General features: G+C 37.6%; 1 protein-coding gene across 1 annotated transcript in view; it reads right to left on the bottom strand.

Moving 5' to 3' along the window:
- Positions 1 to 313: 313 nt before the first annotated feature.
- The window catches only part of LOC131977526 (gamma-aminobutyric acid receptor subunit gamma-3), a 75,241-nt gene continuing 48,805 nt past the window's right edge, over positions 314 to 26,749 (bottom strand). Inside the window, exons 5-9 of the mRNA XM_059340878.1 lie at positions 21,936 to 22,018; positions 15,233 to 15,370; positions 10,745 to 10,897; positions 5,205 to 5,404; positions 314 to 1,502 (exon numbers count right to left, since the gene is read on the bottom strand). Of these exons, the coding sequence (XP_059196861.1) occupies positions 1,224 to 1,502; positions 5,205 to 5,404; positions 10,745 to 10,897; positions 15,233 to 15,370; positions 21,936 to 22,018 (853 nt within the window). The 3' untranslated portion in view covers positions 314 to 1,223. The remainder of the gene's footprint in view (positions 1,503 to 5,204; positions 5,405 to 10,744; positions 10,898 to 15,232; positions 15,371 to 21,935; positions 22,019 to 26,749) is intronic.

Here is a 26,749-nt window from a genome sequence, read left to right as displayed (position 1 = left end):
TTCCAAGAACGTGTCTGTAAAGTTTATTATATCATTAAGTGTATTATACTTTGTATTAAAGGAATAAAAGCATACTAACTACTAATATCGAAAATATTGACATCATAGACACTATCATTAACTATTCCTGCAACACATTCGCCACAAATCGCAAAATTGCATTAACCAAAGGCGGACAGCTATATACTTGGTTTTGACCTTGTTAGCGTACAGACATAAGATAAGATAACCAATTTCTCATCTAACTCTTGGCAAGACAGCCAACATCTAAATGTGGCTGACATGTTTTAAAAATGATATATATATTTTTAAAACATGTCATTGAAAGTAATGGTGTTACCCACAGCAGTTAGCCTGTGGGTACAATGATGACAGATGTGTGCCTGTAAACACACACACACAGAAATAAAATATCTATTCAAATATTTGACTTCACATCCTCTATTCTAAAGAAAAATGCCAATAAAGCACATATCATTATTCTTTCCGCTGTAAGGTTTATTCAAATGGCTCTCTTCCCTGGGAACCAATTTATTTATTATACCGTATAGAGCTACTAATAGTGTTGCAAGCAGGAGGAATAAGTCATGCCAAATGGCTGAGAGTCAGTATGGAGAGATAAAAACCTAATGATTTTTCATGTGGTCGTTGCAACAAATGGCTGTTTTATAAATGTAACTCAAAGCTCTGAATGAGAACAGCCATAATCAGTCAAAACCAGGCTCTTCTATTTTTATAAATCATTATTCCCTGATTATTGTAGCAGATAGTATCTACCCCTCCAGAGGAAGGCACTATGAATGGTTTGAATGTCCTTGGATTTTCATCAACTGGATTTGACTGATGGCTGGATAATAATGTGTGGATACATTCCCTACAACACAAGTCATCCTCCTGATTGAGAAGTTTTGGGGTAGCAGTGCAAAGCACATTTTCCTTCGTCTTGACGTCGTCATTAGCACACAGTCCATCCTGTCCTCCATCTGTGTACAGCATATTGAAGGGAATCAGTAATGTGTCGTATTATCATACCTGAAGTCACAGAGGCAGAAATCTCTGTTCGGCACAGGCCTGCAGACGCACACTGTCTTTTCATCTCCAGCTAACAGCTTCAGGTAGCACACGAAAGAGTTTATTTGGTGTCACCTTATTATTATATTGAATTTCTTCGGTTAAACCGTGGTGTCCTTCCCCTTCCCGTCCAGTTGTGACCGAGCAGTGTGCTAAAGGTAGAGATATCCTACCCAGTAAACAATGTTAAACAGCAAGAACGAGGTGGGAAAAAAGACACGTGAGTATGCGTCCAGGTCAAGTAAATCTATGTGGACGCGTCCTCTTCTCCACCCTCCTCCTTTACACTCCTCGAAACAGCAGAAGAAGCTCTGGCAGTCTTTTCCATCCAGGCACTCGTAGACACAAGCGTCCTCAAAGTCCTGCCAGTACATGGAGTTGTTTAAAGTGATGACTGTGTGTGGAGGTCTCACATCCAGGACAGAATAGTTCTAAGAAGAGGAGACAGATAGAGGAACAGTTTAACCCTTTGTGACCTATAGAACAAGTCCGCCAGAGCAGATATTTTAATTTTTACATACTGTAGTGCCATTTTTGGAGCATTTTAATATGCGATACAAAAATACAACCCTTACATCCCATATGTTAATAATATATATGGACCTACTAAAAAAATAAATTGCTTAAAAGTGCAAAAAACAAAAAACAAAAAGTTTTTTTTGCACATTTTTCTAAATACAGAAATGTCATAGCTGTATGCCTCAAAAGTGTAAATGGGAAAAAGTTGCACAAAATCCTTTAAAACCAAAGGAAATTTATTTTGAGTGTGTTCATAACTTACTTTTTGAGATACAATTTTTTAAAAACTACAACCAAAATGAAAATAAAATGCACATTGTGCACATTTGCAAAAACACAGAATGTACATCAAAACAAACCTATTTACAATAGTTGCATTTTATGCTCACAATGGCCCTCATTTATCAAACGAGTGTACGTCAGAAAGTGGGCGTAAAGTGGGCGTAAGATGATTTCTACGCAAGCCTCTGCATTTATCAATTTGGACGTGAGCGGACGGTACGATCAGATCTCACGTCTGCTCTCAGCTCGTGTACGCAAATTTGAGTCAGCGTGAAGTCCACACGTCTGAGACGGAGAATTGATCTTAGACTATTGTATCGATGCCTGGAGGTGATAAAACTCTGTGGTGTTTTGATTTTTAATAGTGACAAAGCAAAACATGTTTAGACTACATAATTTATCACTAAAACATAATCCAAAAATAAATACACCCTGCGATCATGAAATTCTTTAAACAGAATACCAGCCGAGGATATTAAATGTTGTTGTCTTCTGCTGTTTACTGTTATCCAGCTCCGACACCGGAGCGTCAGCGTCTCTTTTACTACCGGCGCTGCCCGAATAGAAACATTTCCAATCAGCGCTGTCACACGCTCCTCTGACTAGGACATCATTATTAGTAAATGTAAAGAGGTGAATAATAGGCCTATATCTCCATCATAATAATAGCAATATTCGGATATTACATAGATTATTAGGCTTTATATATCACGATGTAATTACTCAAACCTCGCCGGGAGTTTAATAGTCCGCTACTCTGCTGACAGCTGCACTGATTTCCTCCCTTTTCACTTTTTATGCTGCCAAACAAAACTAGTTTGTTGTGTTGCTGCTGTTGGACGTCAGCGTTTCACTTTCTGACTGAGAAATTCCTCTTCTTCTTGAATTAAAACTTACTTTAAAACATTGTTTACCTCCTTCAACCAAAAAGCTGAAAACTTCTAAGTCCGTGCTCCAAATGTAATATATTCAGTGAACTTGTTTGAGTTTATATATAAGTACTTTTATTTCATAAACCTCCGTCGCTGCGTATTTCTTTAATATGTCTATATTGCCCCTATTGTTGCACTTTGCTAATAAAGCTGACTTTAGAAGGTGAAAAAATCCTCTTTTTGGCCGTATTGCGCCCTTCGGTGTCGTAAACTCTGAAGGCGAGTCTTCTGAATCGGGTATATATTAGGGCCTGGTATTTAAATTAGGCCTACGCATGTTTCGAGCCGCCACATTTATCAATAGCCGATCATTCTTACGCTGTGATTGGCGAGATACGATCGTTTGATAAATCACACGTGGACCCTGTCGTAAGACAAAATATACACTCAGATCTGCGCTCGTTTCTACGCTCGCTTGATAAATGAGGGCCAGTGTGATGATGAATTTCCCAATGTAGGAAGTGCTGTGAATACCCGCGGACCACGGCCGGTGTTGTGCCGTATTAAGCACCCCTGCCGTGAAAAGCACCCCCTCGTATATATATATATATATATATATATATATATATACACACACACACACTCACATAAACACATACTTAGGAGTTTATATTCAATGATAAGTAGACCAAGAAAAACAACAACACACTGACACTTCAATATACATATATATATATATATATATATATATATATATATATACACTCACACAAACACATACTTAGGAGTTTATATTATATATATTTACAAATATTATGGAAGACAACACAGTAAGCAGGCTATTAATTAATGACATCAATAACCATTTACCCGATTTTTGTTATCTGTGACTGTGATTGTGGGAAAGTATGACTATTTTGGAATCCATGAGCGCATTTAAACATGAATCATTAACACAAAACTGGACGCTAAACAGAACGTGACATGGAATGAGAATATAATTTTTGTCATTGTGTGTACGTTGTCATTTAATTAGTATTAGCATTAGCATTTAGTCCTTTTTGACATTTACTCGTGAATAAGAGATCTGTGTTATATTAAAAGATCTGAGGGGGTGCTTTTCACGGCAGGGGTGCTTAATACGGCACAACACCGGGATCGTGGACGCTCCCATCGGTGTTATTAAATCATTCTCACTCATCAAATTAGTTCAGGGTTCGTACACTTTTTCAGTGGTCAAATTCAAGCACTTTTCAAGGACTTTCAAGGTCCATTTTCAAGCTTTTCCAGTACCATACCACCAGCAATAGTATTATGCTTTTAACAACTAAAAGTAGTTTGCTAATCTCATAAAACATACTGGTATGGAAATCTAGGGGCTAGGAGCAAAAGTAAGCTCACAAAAATCATCAACCGGCAGCTGGTGGAACTAAACACTACCCAAACTAGGAGGAAAGCCCCACAAATACTTCAGGAGCCCTCACATCCACCATGAATTAGAAAAACTCCCTTCAGTAAGAAGATACAGGGTAGAGCAACAAGAAACATCTCAGAAACAAGAAGACGCAGGCGAGACCCAGGTGGAGCGGTCTTCATTTCAGATCAGTTTATATATTTTTCCCATTGAAAATGTGGTTATCTATAGTCAGATTGCAAGAGAAATACAGTAAGAATTTCAAGCATTTACAAGCACTTAATCCAAAATCCAAGCACTTTTCAAACCTTGAAATTCAACATTAAAATTCAAGCATTTTCAAGGATTTCAAGCACCCATACGAACCCTGTTAGTTATTATTATTTGTTATGATTTTTCATGGGACAATCTAGTCGTTTTACAGGGATTTTTAGAGGAACTAAAGTTTAGGTAAGACAATTTATTGTATTGCAACTTACAAATCTCTAACAAACATTTGCAAACTTTCTCCCGAAAGTTACACGCTGAACAGTTTGTGTCATAAACAGATAAATCCTGCATTAGGTTTACTTAATGCAACTGGGACACCACCTCTGAAACAATAGAATATAAGCTCATCTGGTGAAAAAACACTCATTAATTCCCAGAGAGGCAAGCCTTAATGTGTAACATTACAGATTGTTTTCCACACAGAGCATGAGGTGACAGTCTGCACTCATTCCCTTCAGTTGTTGAAGTTGGAAGCTTGTTCAGACCGATGCAGTGTCCCTTAAAATAGTAACAGTCTTATCTGAGGAGCTTATAAAGGGCAGCATCACATCAACCCTGAAAGGTTTTCTCACTCCAAACTTGTGATAAAACCCAAAGCGCTGTCAGAGAAAAGCTACTTTTTCTAACAAGTGACAGTAATCTGGAATGCAAGAGCATCTATATTTAATCATTTACATCACCTACTATGAGTTCATTATTAGGTTATTCTAAGGAATGCTGCTGCAAGAAAATGCAATATGTCTACACATAAAAATGCTGATTTAAGGCCAACTCACCGATCTCTTCGGTTCCATACAGCTGTGTCTTCGAGTGCTGTATGAATAATAATTTAACGTTGCGTACTCCATCAGCGCAGCAAAGACAAACAGGAAGCAGACGGTGACGAAGAGGTCCATGGCAGTGACATAGGACACTCTGGGTAGTGAGGTCCTGGCCACACTGCTGAGGGTAGTCATAGTCAGCACTGTGGTTATACCTGAAGGGCACAAGACAACACAAACTCACCTCAGACATTGCTCACAGGTAATAATGCACACCAACAAGGTTTGACAGTGACACTGAACTGCTTTGAAGGTCAAATTTTTACTCCGCAAGAAGAATTTTACTGCACAAGTGAATGCAGGATTATGACAAACACTGTGGACAAAGAACCTATGATATAAAATCACCTTCGTTTGAGATTAGAATCAAAACTGACTTGAGTCAAAGCTTTGACAGATCTTTCCAGTTTTTGTCTAGAGATCACTTTGTACGCAGGGGAGGAGATGAAACTCTTCAGTTTTGTATTGTCTTGGAGAAGAGAAAGTCGTCTACATGACAACTCTGTTGACTACAGTGAATTTCAAGAGCAGAAGCCAATTATACTTTACCAATTGTGGTGTTATTATGAAAGACAATGTTAGTTGCTCTTACTAGGGCAACCTAATGACCACAAAGTAAACATCATTTGGTCGGCATTGGAAACAGAATATATACATTGTTTTCGGCAAGTTAACTAATGAGTAAACCCAATGCATTGATTGCAGCTGTTGAATTGAACATTTAGGTGTCCACGTAAAAGTATTATTAAACACAGATTAGTAAGTGTTTAAAATGGTTTAGAGTAAAATTTAACTCTGCCGAGAATGTATGCAAGTTAATATGACCAACCAGTGACACATTCAGCTCAAAGTCACCAGTTTAGGAAACACAGCCACTGAAACCGAAACAGTGGCAGCCCTATGTTTAGTAGGAGTAATTTTTTAAACCTTTTTTTTATATTTTTATTTTATAATCATCAATTAGGTGAGTTAACTCATCGTCAGTCCAACTACCCTAGATTACGGAAGACACAAAGCGGTCATCGGATTCGTCAATAAGGTTGAACCTGTTAGCAAACAGTTTCTTACTTACACATCCAAGAAGTCAGGTCTCTGGCCACCAGACAAACGTAAGTAACACAATTACTCTCTTTTAGCTCTGTTTTTGGTCTCCAACGACTCTTGAGAGAAATATCTGGCTCTGTAGCTAGTTTCATTTCGTTTCCGTTTATTTCGGTCAATACATTGAAAAAAACATTGATCAAAGTAAACAATAAGTAAACAGAGAAAGAAAATAGATAATAGACATTTGGACCGAAAAGGCGTAGGCTGAAGCATAGCTTATTACGCCCACCCTGTTACAACTCAAGTTAATTTAAAAATTAGAAATGTACAATCTGTTATTTATTAATAAAAGAAATAAGCAGTCACAAAAGAGAAAAAAGAAAGAAGCTGCAGAACAGAACAACAACAACAGAAAAAACATTTGAAAAAAGAAAGCAGGAGACGCACATACGCGCGCGCACAGACACACACAATGATATTATGATGGTAACTCAAGATACAGGACGCACTCCTATTCATTCCTGCACAGAGTCTTTATCTGTATTCATCAAGATCTTTTAGTTCTCTCACCGTCACCACTTTTGCACTTTCGGGAGGTCCATTCAGCCATATCAGGACCTTGCAGTTCCTCGTCCATGTTGCTTGGATTTTATTCTGTTTTCTTAGAATGCGTGCTTCCCTGGCAATTTCAGCATTCTTTTTTGTAAGGTGTTCATTCAGGTATACTCTAGTCCCGGTCAGCTTCTTGCCCTGTTTCAGTAAATCAGTTTTGCTCTTTCTGTTGGTAAAGCGAATTATGATCCTTAACAGGCTTTGATCTGCTGTCCTTTCTGGGTAGTGTGTGACATGCCGAGATATTACTCCTTGCAATGGAAATATCCCTGGACTCAAAGAACTGCGTAACTTGTTGCTCCAATGTTTGTAACTCGTGGTCGGGCGCTTCCTCACCTTTGTTTGTGGCAACTGCCGCCCTGGCGTATGTTTGGTGCTTTGTTTCCAGTCCAGCAATGACCAGGTCTTCCATTTGCGTGTATTGTTCCAGGTTTTCGATTGTTTTCTCCATATCGTGGATTTTCGTATCTTGTTCTTTGATGATTGTTTTGAGGTACTTCACCTCATTCATCAGCTCGATGAGTTTGGTCTGCTGTTTGGAGACGTTGCTTAACTCTTCACTCATAAACGACAGTGATTTCCTGATTTCTTCCATTTCCTCATTTGGTTTGGGTGGTGTTTTGCTGATTTTACCAAGTCTTTTAGTGACTTTTTAGGTCATTTTTCACCAGCATGAAACGCCGGTGCATTCCAATACATAAACCAGCTTGTGGTTGCTGTTTGGTATGGTGCCGGTAGTGCACAGTTGGTTTTTAGGCACTGATGAAAGCAGTGAGACTGAACCAAAACAGTACAGTGGCAGGCCATAAAACCGAAACAAGGAGCTGAGGGTGTTGGAGTGGAGGTTTGGGGATGGGCTGAGGGTGTTTGCTTGATTTTATTATTATTATTATTATTATTTTCCTTTTTTTATGTGAAGCACTTTGTGTTACATTGATTTTGTATGAAAAGTGCTATACAAATAAAGTCTGATTGATTGATTGATTGATTACTGTGGGCTTATTTCACACAGCCATCTGATCGATTGTTAATATCAATATACTGCTTTAAGATTAGCTTGGTTTACCGAATGCAACAGCACCTCACAGCTGCCTTTCTTTTAGTCATTTACTGTCTTACTAAATCCTTTCTTTACCTTACCATTGTCACTTTGTTGCTAATCCAGAAGCATAACATATCATTTTAAACTAACAGCAGATGTTGTTGATGTCCCTTAGATTGACAGACATGAGAAAAACCTCTATTCCTCCAGCCACTCTGTATGATTTCATTATTTTCTCTCTCCCATCTCCTCCTGCAGGAGCATTAAAGAGACGCCTATAAGAAGAAGAAAAAAAAATAACATCTGCGACTGTTTCACTGAGGTTCCCATGGTAACAAGCTGGCCCCATCTATTTCAGGCGGACACCTCACACTTTTCCTTTAGCCTCAGCTCGCCACAGTGATTACACTTACCTGCCTTCTGCTGATGCTGTGGCACAGATTGGAGAGTTTTTGCTCTTAACGATAGAATGAACAGCAGATTTGAAGAGAGGCATTTATCTCTACTGACAGCTTAATGTGGAAGAAATTGTGAGGTTCTGTGTATAATGTGGCAAAGGCCCCAATGTATGTGACCACAAAAAATGAAGCACGTCAAGCGCGTGATAACTTGCTACTGAGCTAAGTTAGTTCTCTAACTGTTATTAAGGCTCAAACTTGAGCTGAAAGGCTTTCTACCCTCAGCTGACTCACCCCCATTCTTCTCTACACCTAAAGGGCTTTATCTTTACTCCCACACAGGCCTGTCTTGCCCCTGTACTGTACAATCAGCCTGAGATCCATTCATTATCTCTACTCACTCTCCGGATTTGCATGCACTTGATCCAGATGCTTTCCAGCAAAGATGACGGATTAATAGCACTCATTCATTTTCTACCTTTGTACCTTTTATCAGTTCTGAATGTACAGAATGGCTCTGAGCAGATGATGCACACACTGAGAGGGGTGGCTGGTGTAATAACACTGGGTCACTTGTGAGAGACGCCACAACATATTAGAGTGCTCTAAAGTGCGAGTATTTCTTTAAAATAGATCAGTGGAAGGAGTATTCAGATCCCTTACTTAAGTAAAAGTACTAATATCACACTCCAAATAATTTTTCCACTACAAGTAAAGTCCTGCATTCAAAACTTACTGAAGTAAAAGTACAAAAGTATCAGCATCAAAATGTACTTAAAGTATCAAAAGTACTCATTGTGCAGAATGGCCTCACTCATTCCAAATACGTTATTAGATCATTTGTAGTGATGCATTTAGGTAAGAAGTAAACAAGAAAAAAGTATACAAGAATACAAGTTTCTGTGATGACACAGAATTTGAATTCATATTTTCTCTTCTTATACTTAACAGAATCATTTAGCATTTGATGCTTATTGATGTTAGCTTAAAATTTTGAAACAGTTTGGCTAATGCTAACTTTGTACTTCACATTAACTGAGGTGGCTAACGTTACCGTCAGCATCGCAGCTAGTGACAACACAAGTTCTCCAACTTAAACAACAGAAGATTTCGAGTGTCAGTACCACCCATTACGGCACGTAGGTACGTATCACAGCTCGCGGTACAACGGCACACTCTTAAAAAAGCACATGTACGGTAAAAAAAGGCTGTAGTTTCTGTGGATTTATGTTGTAAAACCACTGACCTTAGGTTTAGGGTAAAAAACATCCGGGTAAGGTTTATAAAAGACAGTTTGAACAGTAAATAAATGTAGTGAATGCCGGAAGTTCAGTAGTTACGAGGGTCACGTGACTACTGCAAGTTACGTAAAAAAACATTAGTCGAGTTCAAAAACGTGATTCACGTAACTTAACTTAAAAATGTTTTACTTGTGTTTTCAGACCAACATCAGCATCCACTGGAGCCAGCAATGCCCCCCCATAGATTTAATGCAAACTGGCCAAAAAAAAATCAAATGGCGAGAGTTTGAAAATGTCACCTTCTACAAATATTGTAGTAAGTCAGTACATTTTTTTTTTAAAAAGGAAGTGTTAGAAAAAGCTTTGTCAATATTCTGAGGCTCATGCTGAGTGTCTAGGGTCTTTTACTTCCATAGTCCTATGGCGGTTTTCACATTTATAATTCCACACATGGAGAAGGAGTGCAGGCACACACATGAACAGTTTAAATATGCAAGTAATACACTGTGTACACTCTGCTACTTGAACATTTTTTGTCCTCCTACGTATCTTTGTGTGCTTGTGTATTTTTTCATTTAGGATCACATGTACTCTGTGGGAAAAAAAGCCAGCATACAGTCCTGTCTACATGTTTTCATTAAGAGCTGAGTGAAAATCACACATTCATACAAATGATTCAGAAAATAAATACAGAATTTCCAACATTTGCAAAGAAACTTGAATTCCAGAGTCACACTTACACAGACTTACAAGTATGTCTCATAGTTTGAAATAGTAAACTTTTTTCTATTACATATTTGAAGGCAGGGCAAACATAACCCCACTCAAACATGAAAAATTGATAAAAATGTAGAGAGAGAAAAAGAAAAAAAATTGATGAAATCAATTACCTTCAACAAAATGTTCCGCAGGACTGCACAACAAGAAACAGAGAGCATGCACAAAAGAGAAAAGGCACAACAAAACAGGAAAAAATCAGTTGAAGTGAAGACGGAGCATATTCAAAGAAAAACATGTATAAAATGGATGGCAAATGGAAACCTCAAAAGAAGGACCTTGACATGACGTCTGCATCAGTATTTCCACTCATCTCTAATGAATGTTCCAGACATAAACCCACAGTATGTCGCGTTATGTACTGCAGTAAGACCACAGTACCTAAAGCCGTTCTGGCTGGCGTGGCGTCTTTTTTGATCCAGAAGGACACCCAGGAGAGGACCACGGTGAGGATGCAGGGGATGTAAGTCTGGATAGTGAAGTAGCCCATTCTTCTACTCAGGTCAAAATACACTGTCATCAACACGTAGTCACCTGTGTGTGAAAACAACTTGATGAGAAACAAATCTGGGTTACAGCTGATGTTTGAAGTGTCTACATGTAATATGAGAACAGAATAGTGTTTGTGTACAATATCATCTAACTAACATCATGTAACACTTTATCCCCCTCATTTAGCATTTGTATGCATTATATAAACACTTACAGTTAGGCCTGGACGATTATAAGATCGTGATTAGTGATCGCAATAAATTTCAGGTCGATTACGGTGATCAGCTGTGAGCATATTATCTCGATCAAACATGTCGGAAATGTGTGTGACAACAGCCGATCAGAGTCGACCTTTTCCTGCTCCACTACTGTTTATAAGTTGTCGGAGAAGTAAACAGAAAGACAGAACGTGGAACTAAACGCAGAGCTGAGGACAGTGAAATAGATGTCAGCCACGACTTGGAGCAACAAACCAGGGAGGAACAGGTGAATGTTGGGAAAGAGCAAAGGAAATTACAATCTATCTGCCACTGTATCGAGAGAAAACTAACATTCACAGCACGGCAATTCACACACAGGTATGGTGCATTCAATAGCATTGGAACCGCTATGGTGCATTCAAGAGTATGGGACATATGGAAACTTACAGAGATACAAGTTATTATTGAATGGAACTTAGTTCAATAAAGAAGTTAACAAAACAGTAACAGCGTGGGCTTTCTAACAACAACAAATCCGTTTAATCATTTGAAGTACCACCCAAGTGATTATGCGGTAAGCATTTTCAGCACAGATGCTTTAAAACGGGCGGTTTAAAAACAATATAAAAAACCTTTATAATAATCGAGATCGCGCGATATGAAAAAATATATATCGTGATCTTTTTTTTTTGCCATAGACTAGCCCTCCTTACAGTACAATATACTGTAGATGGAAGCTGTTTTATTGATGTTTTTGGCAAACATCAATAAAACTGTAACTCCTCACATTAAGCATAAAATATACAAATGTTATTCAGAAAACATGTCTTCATATGAAATATGACATATCTCTTTTTTTTAGATCATTAACATTCTGATGAAGACCTTCATGATGTGACTGAAAGCTCCAAAGGCGACTGAGTAAGTGGACACCAATCGTGTGTATTTAGAGGAAAAGTTATAATAGTTGACAAAATTAATAAAACACTTTAAAATGTCCCTATACCGGCTAACATATATATTTCATAAAAATATTTAACTCATTGGCAGTATGTATGTACCTCTCAGCGATTGAGGGTTTAAATGCAGTACCGCATATTCTTTAGTCCAGTACTGAGTGGCTCACTGTTAAGATTCATGAGAAATTCTAAATGCAAATGATGTATATCATTTTTAGAAATATAAAAGCTGAGTCAGCTTTTATGCAAATCACGCACAGCTTACTTTTAAGGTGGTGTCTTATAAGGGATTTCTCTCTTCAGCTGCTATCATTTATTATAACTGGTAGGAAAATTGAATTGCATTATAAAGCTGTATGATATGAATTGTGGCAGTGGGCTGGACAGAAGTCTGCAGAGAAGCTTTCTCACACACTGACACTTATGTTTTTATATTTGGGAAGCAAGCATTCAACAGAAACCCATGGGTGTTCTGTTTCGTGCCCTAAAAGTTTCAAGGACACATTTTAAAGTTGTACTGTTTTTATGACAATTTTATGAAATTAAATTCACTTTGCTCGTTTATTTGCACTATCCCTGTTTACATCCGACCACATTAGGGCTATATTAGTCCTTTTTTATCTATATTATATATGTCATATACCACCTATATATTTAAATATATTTATTCATTGATGTTCACACTACTACATGCAACTACTAATTTAACCTATTTAACATGCTAAAATATATTTTTTTCCAAATGGCAATGCCTGTAAAAATGCAAAGTACTTTCAGGAAGCAAAAAAACAAAACAAAAAAATATTATTTTTTATATTCTTTCTTCTATCTTCTTTATCAATAGTCATATCTTATCTTATCTTTTCACAGTTTTTATTATAGTTTTTCAATATTCATTCAATTTATTTACATTCTGTAATCAACTGTCGCTCCATAAAGTTGGAATATTTCGGTTTTCAGACACAACCATCTGTTAATTCTGGTTTAATTTTCATGCAATATGTTTGGAAGAGATTGATTGAAGATATACACTTTGTCACAATAATTTCATGGAAAGAAGTAAATGGGCGACCGTATATTTCTCAATGCAGCAGTTTTAATTGTTACTGGTGGAGTCTGCCATTCCAAACGTCCATCAACACATGCACCTACAAATTTTTTCTGCATTTTTTGACAGTGTGATTACTTTTTAAATGTACGTCGCTTTGGATAAAAGTGTCTGCTAAATGAACATTGTAACATCAGAGAGCAATAAAGAACATGAAGCCACACAGTGTGGGAAGTTGCAGCTGCAGGTAAACCTGTTAACCTGCTGCAGAGTCATTGGCATTCTCACCTTTAATGGACAGCTGATGGTGAAGAGGCAGGTAGAAAACAAGGGAGAGAGCGCCCTAGTGCTTGTTATTATCAGCAATTGTGTATGACATTAAATGATCATATTTCATTATCGCCCAGCCCTAGAAGAGGACAGTTCTCTTCAGTTCAGTTAAACAGAGCATGATGATGCAGTAATATGATGCTCAGAGGGGCACCTGGGAAACAGTCTGCAGAAAAGATGTCATGCAAAGCAAATTCTGATTCAATGCAGTGGATGGCAATAGCAGATGGAGAAGAGAAGGAATAGATGGGCGTTTTCATGACTTTATATTTTTGCAAGCTCAGTGTAAACAAGGAGATGACTTTACACAAGCAATAAAAGGACAGCAAGTGGTCTGCCAAGTGGATTTGTTTGTTTATCTTGGACTTTATTGTCTTAATAGAGGCTTAACAAAACGACAGTTTTTTAAAATTTACATCTGAATTACATTATGGTGGCAAGTAGTAGTGCTTAGTGTCATGACCGAACTATGGACCAGAACCCAAATGCACAACTCTTTAGACCAAATTTTCAAAATAAAGTTTTATTGAACAAAATAGAAATCACTCTTTTAAAGCTAAACTAAGACTAAGAACGCAAACAGAAAATCACTCTTGCAAGTAGAGACTGTGCTGAGGCTTCGGAGCGTGTGTTGAGAAATCCAGGAAATCTTTTATGAAGCGCGTATCGAGGCTTGTCTCTTTGATTGCAAGTGACGTCATTGTTGACGTTTGAAGCCTCGCTGGTTCAGGCAGTGGTTTGAGTTTTGGCGTGATATATGAACATATATAAAGCACAATGGATCCCCGCAAAATTGATTCCAAGCCCAGTGGAAAAAATATTGGTTCTTAATAAAAATGAATAAAGTCATCATCATCCCCCCAGTATTCATAAGCACAATCACTGTCTAATCTTTGGAAAACACTGCAACAGTTTTAACATAAACATCTAATGTCCTAATGCATTTATTTAAACACTGACTGAAACCATACTGACACTTTTTTGACATTAATAGACTCTTACCATTACCCACATATTAATCAAAAACAGATTTAAAAAATTAATGAATGAACCACACAAATTTAATTGTTCTTGGCAGCGATTATTCCCATGCTGACACTGTTGCAGACAGCCAAGAGACCATCACAAATAGTTGAAATGACAATAAAAGGTTTTGACCAGCAGGGGGGTTTGTGAGCACATGAAGCCTCAAGAAATGAATCTTTTTTTGAGCCAATTGGATGGAAAGCTTCAAGGCTTCATGAGGATTCATCAGGCCATCACTACTTGTGAGGCAATTCTAGGAAAACAAACAGAAAAACACTCTAGCAAACAAAGTATCAAAGCAACAAGACCTGACAATGACATGGACAAAGCGCTGGTTCTCTGACATGGGACAAGACGAACTGGCTCAGGACAAAGAGAGACACGAACTATATACACACACACACACACACACACACACACACAAGGTAAGGGCACAGGTGGAAACAATCAGGGCGGAGACAGGTAATCCTAAAGGTGGGAAAACAGACAAAGGGAGAAAGTAAAGCTGGGAACAATGGACACAAACAGGAAGTGGAACCAAAATAAAACAGAAATCACAATACAACATAGGCATGAGACAGAACTGAATGAATTAACTTAACACATTTTTCTGGACATGACACATGGAAACCTCTATGGATACTACAAAAGTTTCTTGCCAGTGGCTGTTTTATTGTGCGATATCCATCTAACAATCTAAGTTTCTTCTCCTAGACAACTGATAACAATCTGTGACAAACTCAACTTGTTGTGAGGGAATTTTAATAATTTCTGCGAATTCCTCTACAAAGCCAGTGTCAGATCCGTTTCCTACCTGCTGTCGTCTTTATTATGTCTGTAGTGTTCCTCAGGCCCATGAAATCAAACTGGTAGAGACGCCACGACTTCTGGTCAGCCGCCTCCACAGAGTTCTTCCTCCACTTGTAAATCATCTCATCTTGTGGGTATCCATCTGCAATTACACAGAGCATGTGTGTGTGTGTGACCCTTGGGCTACATGGCACATCCTAATGATGGATACCCTGTGCAGACAGACCTAGGGCCACCCAGAGCAACATTTGTCTTTTGCTGGAGGCTGGCTAATGAAAAGACAGTCTGGAATGAAGACAGAGGCAGAAGAAAAGTAGATTAAATGAAAGCTTTGGTTCAATAATGTACTGAATCCATCTTGATGTTGCAGCTGACCTTCACATGATGTGCACGGAGCCTGTGACTGCTTTTACAATCGATCATGTGAGGTTAATGATGGGTTAATGATTCCATTTTTGCCTCGGTGTCGCACTAGCCTGGATCTTTACTGTCTTAAACACACGCATAATCATTTTGAGTAGAAAAAGCTAACAAAATTATGATCTTGCCTGATAGCTATTTGATGTAATAGGCTTTCAATTAACAAAAACATTAACTGTGAGGGAAGATGTCGCCCAAACTGCTAATTGTTTTCAAACATGCTTGATGAATGAATTCCATTAACATTTGCCACAGTTCTCTCATTTGCAATTAATGATGCCATTAAAGATTCAGCAATCGCTACTCAAATTCAAAATATTCAGAAAATAACAGCTTAGTGTTGGAAACAGCTCTTTAACCAACTAAACTTTATGAATGGCATTATTCTGTACGACATTTGCATTAAAAAAATTCTAATGGTTCATGATGCATTTATACATTAACATTATTAAGTAGACATAATACGCATTAGCCGTACAGGAGGACATAGTGTCTTTTCAAAATAAAAGTGCTTTAGATGAATACAATTAGTACAATAAGTTTACACTCTCCACATCCAGACTGACTTATTACGACCCATATTTATGTTTCTTGAAGGATTGTAAAAATTTTCAAACCAATTAGATATTAAGCCAAACACCAGACTGGACCATTATACCAAATTGTTCCACTAGGTGTCGCCACAGCAGTTACTATTGATGGTTTTCATCAACGTCACGTTCTGGATGGTAACCCGGATGTGCGGCCATATTGAGGGCACTCGGTATTAACAACTGAACGGAGTACAATGAAGAATTGTACGCTTTGGATACTTTAAGTGAATGAAGCCATGTCTAAACAGAAAAGCTCATCAAAACGCAAACAGGATGCAAATTCATATAGGGAAGGACTTGGACCACAAGAAAAGGCACGACATTTCAAGAATTATGGTTTATTGGCGGTGCAGATCCCTACGAGTTGTCTCCCTCTTCTTGGATCCATGAAATACATTTTAAGTTTCTTTCCTCTGATAACTTGTGGCATTCCTCTACCTGGTTTTAATCACTTTTGGAAGTCGATAATATTTAAAATGTTTTTCTCGGTCTGACCTATTGGTACAACCTAAAACAAAGCTAATATTAACCATTTTCCTTGACAACGTTTGGGATCTACTTCAGTACCTGTGTGCAATATGGTGGCTGCCGGTCTGATGACGTGCTGATGACGCGTCGTGGAAACCCTGTATACCCGGGGCGGCACCACATAGTATAGTCTGTTTTTTGGAAACACTTTATACAAGTTTAATTCAGTGCCGATGCAGGCCACTTTTTAATTTGCAAGAATAATCTAATACTGTGACAACTTTTATGTTTTTAATGCATGACTTTTACTTGTGCAGAGTATTTTTACTGGCTAGTATCCGGATACTTTTTGCATGTCTGATCAGTAGAAATCAGGATAATGCTGGTGACAGTGAGCAGAACTGGTGACTGTCTTCTCTACAGGTGATTTTCTCTTAATTGTCTTAAAACTCTAGTGTATCCAGTTTACAGGTCTGTAAAACAGATTTTCATCAGCCGACATGAACAACAACATTTGTTTTTGTTTTGTTGATAAAGCTTGTTGCAGTGTTGCTACGCTGGAATCATTTGGATGTTTGACCACTATTCTGAAAGAAAATAGGCCAGAGCTTCAGCGAGGCAATTTTAACAACAAAATCCAATAAAAAGGATTATCATGATCAAACAATACAACTATAATTTACAACTGGAGGAAATTGGACAGCACTACAGTAACCTGGAAATTAATTTAGCACACAACATTAGAGTCAGCAGGCTTATGTTTCTGAGAGTCCAAAAACTGTAATGAAGATCTCTAACATGGAAGTACTAAGCCAAAGAAGTTAGGTATTATATATATATGTATTATATACATATATACATAAAAAATGAGGTATTATGGCAATAAGTTGAGTTTAAGGGTAACGTATTTCAGGTTAATATTTGTGTTAATTAAAAGGGCTGTACATGGTATTCAGTAAACTAATATTTGCTATGAAAAGAAATAGTGGACTAATTGCATCATGACCAGAGAATGAGGTCATACTCCCTGTTTGTGGGTTTTAATCGCAGCCTCTCTTTTTGCAAGAGCACTGAAAAACATGACTAGAGGCTGTGAGGTTATATGTCCTGTAGTGTCATTTAGCTACTTGTGAGCAAGGTAAAAAAAAAATCACAAGTGAGGGTATTTACTAACTATTTTATGTCGTACAACAAAACATGAAGATCTTACCAAAAACCCATTCAAAATCCTTATTGAGTTTGAGAGGATAGACCCCATGCTGCTGAAATGCTAAATTCCTGGTTTAAGAACTCCTTCTTGTGGTGCCCAAACAGTAAAACCAAAACAAATAGCTGAATGAAGTTACATTTTTTAGTAAAGCTGAGGCATACTGTAGAGCTGCATGATATTCTCATTGTACTCAGATGATTATTCCAATAACCCAGAGGCATCATGGCTTTAAAGATAAGAAAATCTGACTTAATCAGAAAACAGAGAGGTCGTCATGAAAACCAGTGTAAACTGGTGAAAACTGCTTGGTGATTTCCTTAGGTGAGAAAATGGGTCACAGCAGGACGGGTCCACAGACATGGCAGTGCAGTGAGCAGGTAATAACCTCTAAAAAGATCTTTTCACATTGAACCACTCTGTAATCCTGATAATAGATGGCTGTAATCCCATTATACATCCACAGCACATCAACCCTACAGCATGTTTCATTTTCAATGCACTGCTATCTGCAGCCGTCAGGGTTACTGTGTGCCCTGCTGGATGGAATGGCAACCCTTTAACTGCCACATCCAAACACCACAACATTCATTCATTCATTATCCTTAACAGCTTATCTGAACTCGGGTCGCTGGGGGCTGAAGCCGATCCCAGCTGACATACAGCAAGAGGCTGGGTACACCCTGGACAGGTCGCCAGACTATCCAGACAAACACTGACACTCTCATTCAGTCCCACGGACAATTTAGAGTCACCAATTAAATATTTGCTGCATTTTTTTGGACTGTGGGAGGAAGCCGGAGAACCCGGAGAGAACCCAGGCTGACAGGGGCAGAACAGAAAGATAAGATTAGACTCCATTGAGACTGTATCCTAAATTGGACACCGTTCGTTACTGTATCCCAAATCAGACACATCTGCAATGCCGCACTTTTCGGTGTTTTTAACGGCCATTTCCAATAAGATCGCCACCACCAGTGTAGGTATAATTGATGTATGCATATTTAACAATCTACGTGTGAAATTGAATTTATGTACATGGAGATTTACATGTCTAATTAAAATATGGAAGTAAATCTGAGGAGAGAAAGCAGTAAGAACACTCAGGCGACACTCAGGCGACGATCTTAAAAGTACATCTTTATTTTTACTGTACTATATTTTATTGTGAAGGACAGAAGTATGGTCCAGGTGTGTTGATAACTATGTAATTTATTTGGCTTACCCAGAAACATCCAATTTCCCCCGAAAAACTCAGCAGCCCCCATTGTTTTACAGTGATGAGATCCGATTTGGGATACAGTTAGCGCGTGGCTAATTCACCGGTGTTAGCGTCCTTTTGCCGACCCTGGTAAACCCAAGCCTAACCTACACGGTTGAAACAATATAGGGGTTGAAAGATAAGAAGTTAGACTTTAGTTTCATACCACTTAATTAATTGGAAACATAACATGGCTGTTTATATTAGTAGTTGATGTGAAATTTCGGTAGAATGTTGTTAATAGCTGCCCAATATGGGATTCAGTGATGCTAGCTATTAGCACTGTACAGCCCTGTGTTATGTTAAGCTCCTAGCAACATTTCTAGCTAGCTTAGCATGCTAATTTTACAGAAAGTTTCATTAACATAAGTTTGTTGGACTAGTTCTGCACTAGTAGTGGTAAGAACGCTAATTGACAGGTTATCTCATCTAACATAGCTAGACAATCTTTGGGAGTAGCTAGACCAGTTGGGAGTGGGGCCTCCCACACTGTTTAATCCACAGTCAGCAACACTGTTTCGGAAAAGGTGAAAAAAACTACTCTTCCTGCTAAACTCTGAGGGTACCTGGTGTCAGATTTACAAATCCCGTATTCACACTGTTTCACCATGTTGCTCAGAGCTCAAAGCTTGATGGACCTTCTTCTTTTTAGTTGCTAAGATATGATTGGACGAGGAGCGCTCAGGGGAGAAGTTTTGCGAACGGTCAATTTCACAACGTTAAATTTAGAACACCCACATGTCATGAAGCGAGCTAACAGTACGTGATACAGATGTGTTTTATGCAAACTTATAATAAATGCAAACTTGTTAGCTTTTTTATTTATAATGTGGAGGCAGACTACTACACAGTCGAATACTTACACTGCACTTAAAAGCAATTTTACCTCAGTTTCCTGTATTTATCTTTTCTTTAGTTCTGTGGACACCACTGTATGAGCTCCTGCCAAGTCAGAATGTTCAAATGTTGCCATAGTTACGTACAAACCAGCCTGAATGTGAAGGACCAAGGGTACATCGTGTTGCTTCTCAGTGATGGCTTGCAAAGGAATATATTTTGGTGCAGGTATGACACATAAGCAGTACTAAGCCATTTGGTGTCTCTTTGGAGTAATTTTTTCATTTCTGTGGAGTCATTTTCTTTTTGTCTGGAGTAAATTTCTGCCTTTTTGCGGTCTTTTAGCCTCTCTTTGTGGTCATTTTTTTTGACTGTTTGCCTTTTATGAATCTCTTTGTGGTCATTTCTACCTCATTATGGTCATTTTTCACCTCTTTGTGGTCATTTTTTTGATCTTTGTGGTTAATTTGTGTCTCTTTTTGATCATTTTTCACATCTGTGTGGCCAGGCGGGACAAATCAGACTTCCAGGTAGGGGTGGGCGATATGGGAAAAAAAAAAATCTTGAGTATTTAAAAAAAATTCTGATTACGATAATCTGATGATATATCCTTTATGATTTCTTTACCAAAAAAATTCTTGCTTACCAGGACTATGGCTGGACACAATGTTTCAGAACAACAACTCTTGTTTATTTTCTTTAAACTTAAGCATTCAAGAGACTTGTAGGTTGACCTTCTTTTCCCTATGGTGCTTTTCACTTATATAACCCTTAAGCCATCACACTGAGGAGCTCTGACATGCTATGATGTCAAACGTGAATGCTTTTTAACTGTCCTTCAGCTCCTTGGCCGAAAACAACAATTCTGAAAGCACATTGGCTTGTAAGTGGCCACTTCAGCAGCTACTTTTCTCACACAAGCAGCTGCGCCCAGGTGCAACAACAGTGATGGCCATTAACTTCAGCTCATTTTGAGTTTGTAAGAAAAATACACCAAGATTATCACCTGAGACATATAAGAGGAAATATGGTATTTTTTTGCAAAAGCTATTCCAAAACAAATCTTTGAGCTTTTCATCCTGGGTACTTGTGGCCTTATAGAGAACACCACATGTCAATATTGACACATAGTCATAATGCCCCCTGCTGGTAACAAGCAGTAACATGTTTTACGCCTAGCCTGAGCAGTAGGTTTCACGTAGAGACACGAAATTTGGTACATATATGTATCATGTGGAGATGCACCAAAAAGCCTCTTGGAGCAATACACCAAACCCAATAGGAAGTCGGCCATCTTTAATCGAATATGGCGTTTTAGTTTTTTTTTCGCTATTTCCACGTTGCATACTTTAACAAACTCCTCCTACAGATTCAACGTGATCGACTTCAAACTTGGTCAGCACCATCATAAGGCCTTTGGGATCAAAAGACATTGCAGACAAGCCTTGCAGACCGTCACACTATGTGGGCGTGGCATGGAGGCAAAATATAGCGTTTTGGCATAAAACACGAGATTAACTTTGGCATACTTTATCCGATCTGGTCCAAAATTCTCATGCTTTATAAGAGTCCAGTTCTGAACACTTCAACATAACAATGTTTCATAAAGCCCCGCCCCTTATGCTTTAACCACTCCCCCTTTAATAAAATGACCAAGTTACATACTTTAACAAACTCCTCCTACGGATTTAACTCTATCAACTTCAAACAGGTCAGTACCATCACAAGTTAAATAACTTTTAATAACTTAAAAGTTATTAAAAGCTTTCTAGACTGTCACACTAGGTGGCCATGGCATGGCGGCAAAATAAGTTTTTTTTTTCATAAAACACAAGACTGTATAGCTTGACCATACGTTGTCTAATCTGCCTCAAACTTGTCATGCACTACATGAACACTACATTGAGCACGGTGTACTCACAGCTGGAGAAGATGAGCGGGCAGGAGTGTTCGTCCATTGGAAAGTTGTGCAGCTGCAGCTGGCACTCTGCATTTATTGTCAGTCTGAAAAAAATCAGTAGAATCAATTTGTGATATTTTTTCCTTTCACATAAATGCAATTTTCTTTTAAACCTTAAAAATGATCACATTTGTAAAAGTAATTAGTTGTACATTCATTTTTAAAACATGGGGAAGGAAGTTCTGATGAATGCATTACTGCAATGTTGATTAAAAAAAGAAAAGAAAAGAAAAGATCTTTCAGCCTTGAGTGAGGCAGTAATTTTTAACTAGCAGCCATCAACTCAAAGTGTTAGGACTCAAGGACCGTAATCACTTAGTGTGAGACAGCTGTGAGACATCTCTCAGCTACAGTACATGTCCTAAAGGTTGAGAAAGAAACTGCCCCTTTTCAGCTTATTACTATGAAATCTCCAAAGTCAGCAAATGTTTGGCAAAAAACCTTCTATGAAATTACATTTTTCAGAACCAGACAAAAACATCAATGTCAACAATCTGACTCTCAACCCTTTTCCTGAAAACAGACAATCAGGTTTCAGCTTGCAGTATAATTAAGTAAGAGTTGAAATGGTTAGTCCACTTTCTAAAATGACTGAATTTGGAAAAAATACTCTTTAAGTGCTGTAGACATCATCATATCTTGGTTAAACATTCTCACTGTGCTTTTGTATTATTAAAGTGTTAAAATCTTTAAAATCAATTAGTATTTGATATCAATAATTAGGTCAGATGTAGGTGAAAAAAATCAGTTCAGTGAAACTAGAATATAATAATATATAATACTTTTTTTATAGCTTGCTTTTAAAGAGTGCATTTTATGCTTTAAGTAGTACAAGTGTGAGAATTTGACACTGCACAAAAAATAATAATGCAGCAAAATTAGTGTTGCAGCCAATCATTGGCAAGTTCCAGGCTGCAATACTTCAACACCAAATGTTTTACTTTGCATGTAGTATATTGAAAATGATTAATATTTACTGTTTTTTTTTGTCTAAAAACATGGTGACATCATGACAAAAAAGTGTCATTTAAAGGGTTAAACTATTTAAAAATCAATTATTATTTGATATCAATAATTAGGTCAGATAAATCAGTACAATAAAAGTAGAATATAATAATGTATTATTATGTTTTATAACTTTTAAAAAGCGCTTTTTATGCGCTAAGCAGTACAAGTGTTCACAATATTTGAACCAACCCTGAGGGTTAAATGACATAGGAGCAATAATCTTAACTGAAAATGAAAGGTGGACTTAAAGGTGTGACTTATCAGCTTCCACTGGCAAGTAAGTAATTACAGTATGTCTGGACCTTTGGCAGCTCTCAGTGACCTGCAATTCACAAAACTCATAACAGGCTCACTGATGAGTGATCGCCGTATTCACTATGTGGACTAGGACTGAAAATAATTGGTGTGGGGAGACAATGTGACGGTGTATATCTTGATTTTTCCCATTGCTCTGCTACCATGGGGGCTTAAATAATAATGATGCATCTAAAAAAACTCCTTAGAAAACAACTCAGGGTAATTATCATGTGTAGATTCTGGAAAGCCCTTAAGACCAGACAAACCTGTGGTTGTAATAATGCAGCCAGTATGTTGTTGACCTTTAATTAAGGACCAGTTAAAGAATGCATGTTACATTTCTTATCTCGATGGGAACAGAGGCTTCAGGAAGCATTAAGAACTCTCTGACTGCTTTAAACATGATGAAATAGACTATTAGGCTTTTCTTTGTATATATCAGCCTGCAGTGAAATAAGATAAATGTTTCAATAAATCCAGAGAAAAATGCTGGGTTGAATTGTACCCAAACCATTTTGCTGGAATTGGGACAATTGCATGGATGTGTTCTAGACATCGACTAACCCTACTGTTGTGTTGTTATCGCAGCGTTCCCGTAATGTCATAATTAAAAGGGCCAGTTCTTCACTTTTTGTGACAATTAATGCATCTATCGACATAAGCAGTAGAGGTGTGAATCAAAACTGGGAGTCCACTTCAGGCATCTTAGGGCATCTTTCTCATAGAGGTGTGAATCATCAGAGGCTTTACGATACGATTTTATCCCAATACTTGAGTCACGATACGATATTATTGCGATTTTAAGCATTTTGTGATATGGTGAGTATTGCGCTACAATATATTGCAATTTAACTACATTTTGTGTCCACAAAATTAAATTCAATCAAGAATTGTTCTCACAGAAATTTCTCAGTCTATTCATCTCACTTCAGTCTTTTTATTTCTCCACAATGAGAGTCAAACCCACAGACTGACCAACAAAGTATTCAGTCAAACTGAACTGAACTGATATCAAACATGTATAGACGACAACAACTGCAGCATTTTATCAAACTTTCCTCAACTTTAAGTTTCACTCTGAATTTATTTGAATAAAACATAAAAAAGCCTAACTTTGCAGCGATATTTTGACAACTTCCCGACTCGATAATCTGACGCCCTTCCGAAAAAAACAAAAATGGTGAAAATACTGTTGGAACACTGAATATCGATACTTGGTGGCCATGAATTGATATAATATTGCTATGCAAAATATCGCGATACTGTATGGATTTATCTCCCACCTCTACTACGCAGCACCACTATCATAATCCTAAAAAGATGACACAACAGAAAGTTGGCTTAAGGGTGGGTTGCACATTTCCAGAATGGTTTGTCCTATCAGATGCATATATAGTGTGTGAGATAAAGTCCAAAATAAGAGAAAAAGTACAAATATATGAATTATATATATAATGTTCAAGAGTGGGCTGATACGTCAGGAAACAGAAGAAGAAAGCAGAGGAAAAAGTATTTGTGTCGCAATTTCTGGTATGATCTTTAAACCTCATTAAAGCACGGAATTGGGACAATGCAATGCATGTGGGAGAGGCGTGGATATCACAAAATGTCATCTGTGTTTACTGTGGACAAGCCAATGCACAATTAATACCAAATGACATTTCATTGTCTTTCTTTCATGCCATCAACGGATATTACTCAAAGTTTGCACAGTCCTGAATACTCAATATCAACGGAGCTGCATGAGGGAGAATCTCGCTGGACGTTGTTTGTGACTCACTCATAGAAACTTTTCTGTGCTGAGTGAATTGTTTGGAGAATGTTTTTGAAACTGACATTAATTGAAAACACCACAGCAAAAAAAAGTTTTTGGTGCTAGACTAAATCTACATTTCTTATAGTTTCTTGCTTTCTTAAAGTCCCTGTCAAAAGTCGGGAGATGTCTCACAACATAAGGACGGTGCCAAAAAGATTGAGGGCAGTTGAGAGATGCTTATTACTGAAGGAGCAGTTTATATTAATGTCGAGTGCTCCAATTACAAAGAGTGCTTTAGGGCACGCGGGTGGCTGCCTTAGTAAATTGGTCTTAAAGCTCAAGCAGGCAATTTGCACTTACAATTGGTAATGACAGGGGCTAATTGCTTTCACACTGCTCTTTTTAGGGAATGTTTGCATCACAAATTGTTTTGCATACATTTCTTACGAGTGAGACTGCTAAAGTCTGCTACAATATAAACTGATCGGTTGATTGATAAACCTCATTGATTCCTGAGGGGAAGTAAATCACACTGCATAGAGGAGGTGGATATTTAGGAATGTAATTATGAGAAATATATTCATGTTGATACAACATTCAGATAATAGGCTACATCATATCCCATAAATCAGAATATATGGTGTATTTACTGTAAGTAAATGTTCAGGAAATTAAAAAAGGAATTGTCCTATGTGTCCCAATCTACTGCATAATCTTTATACTACAGTTAGTTTACAGGAAATTAATGTATTTGCTATTTGGACATACTAGAAATAACAAGACTTGTGCAAACTAGGACCTTGGAAAATAAATAGACCTAAAACAATCAGTCCAATATTCAATTAGTTGATGGACAGAAAATTGATCAGAAACTATCTTTTTTAATTGGTTGAACATTTTAGTGATAAAAAAAATGCCAGCAGTATTTATTTAATGAGAAAATAATTGGCAGATTAATCGATAATGAAAATGTTGTTGTTGTGGCCATATTAATAAACAGATAGCTTTCCCAAAAATGTTATACTTCTTGTTATCTTAAAGCTCCACTAATTATCTTGGCTTCATGTAAACTGTAGTAGAGCTCATTTCTGTTGTGCACTGCTATACATAATACTTTTCACTTTTTTTTTTTCTTTTTTTTCTTTTTTTTTTTACTGTAAACACACTTTATTCTTCAAACCAAGTTAGAAATAAATAAATAAGTACACATCTGATCTGATCCTTCAACAAGGTAAAACATCACAGTCACCAATCAGAGCTGGAATGTTTCCATGTTTCCAAACAATTGTGAATCAAATCCTTAAAAGTTGCAAAAAAAGAAGAAAACCAAACAAAGATGTGTTTTCATCAGCTGGCTAAGTTACATTAAAAAACGTGATTCACGTATCTTATGTTAAAAAGTCTTAGGTTGAAAGTCTGCTAATTGTTCAACCGACCCATTACCTTAACCTCCTACTGATGGCCGAAATCACTGTTTTACTTCACTTCGCCGTCAATCACTACTATGTCATGCAAGATGGCGGTGGACGCATATGAACCTATATTGACGTTTTTGAGGGAAGAACAGGCTGGTTCAGAATGTATCCAGACAATTCTCCATAAACTACAGTCCTTTTCCCATCCATTCCAATATTTGCAACTTGATCTAAGACAGTCAGATAACAGCACACTCTCACTCATTCTTATACAGTCATGGAAAAAAATATTAGACCCT

The sequence above is a fragment of the Centropristis striata genome, chromosome 9 (genome assembly GCF_030273125.1).
Source record: "Centropristis striata isolate RG_2023a ecotype Rhode Island chromosome 9, C.striata_1.0, whole genome shotgun sequence".
NCBI lineage: Eukaryota > Metazoa > Chordata > Actinopteri > Perciformes > Serranidae > Centropristis > Centropristis striata.
Note: the sequence above shows the minus strand (reverse complement) of the source record. Positions and strands in the feature narration are given on the sequence as shown.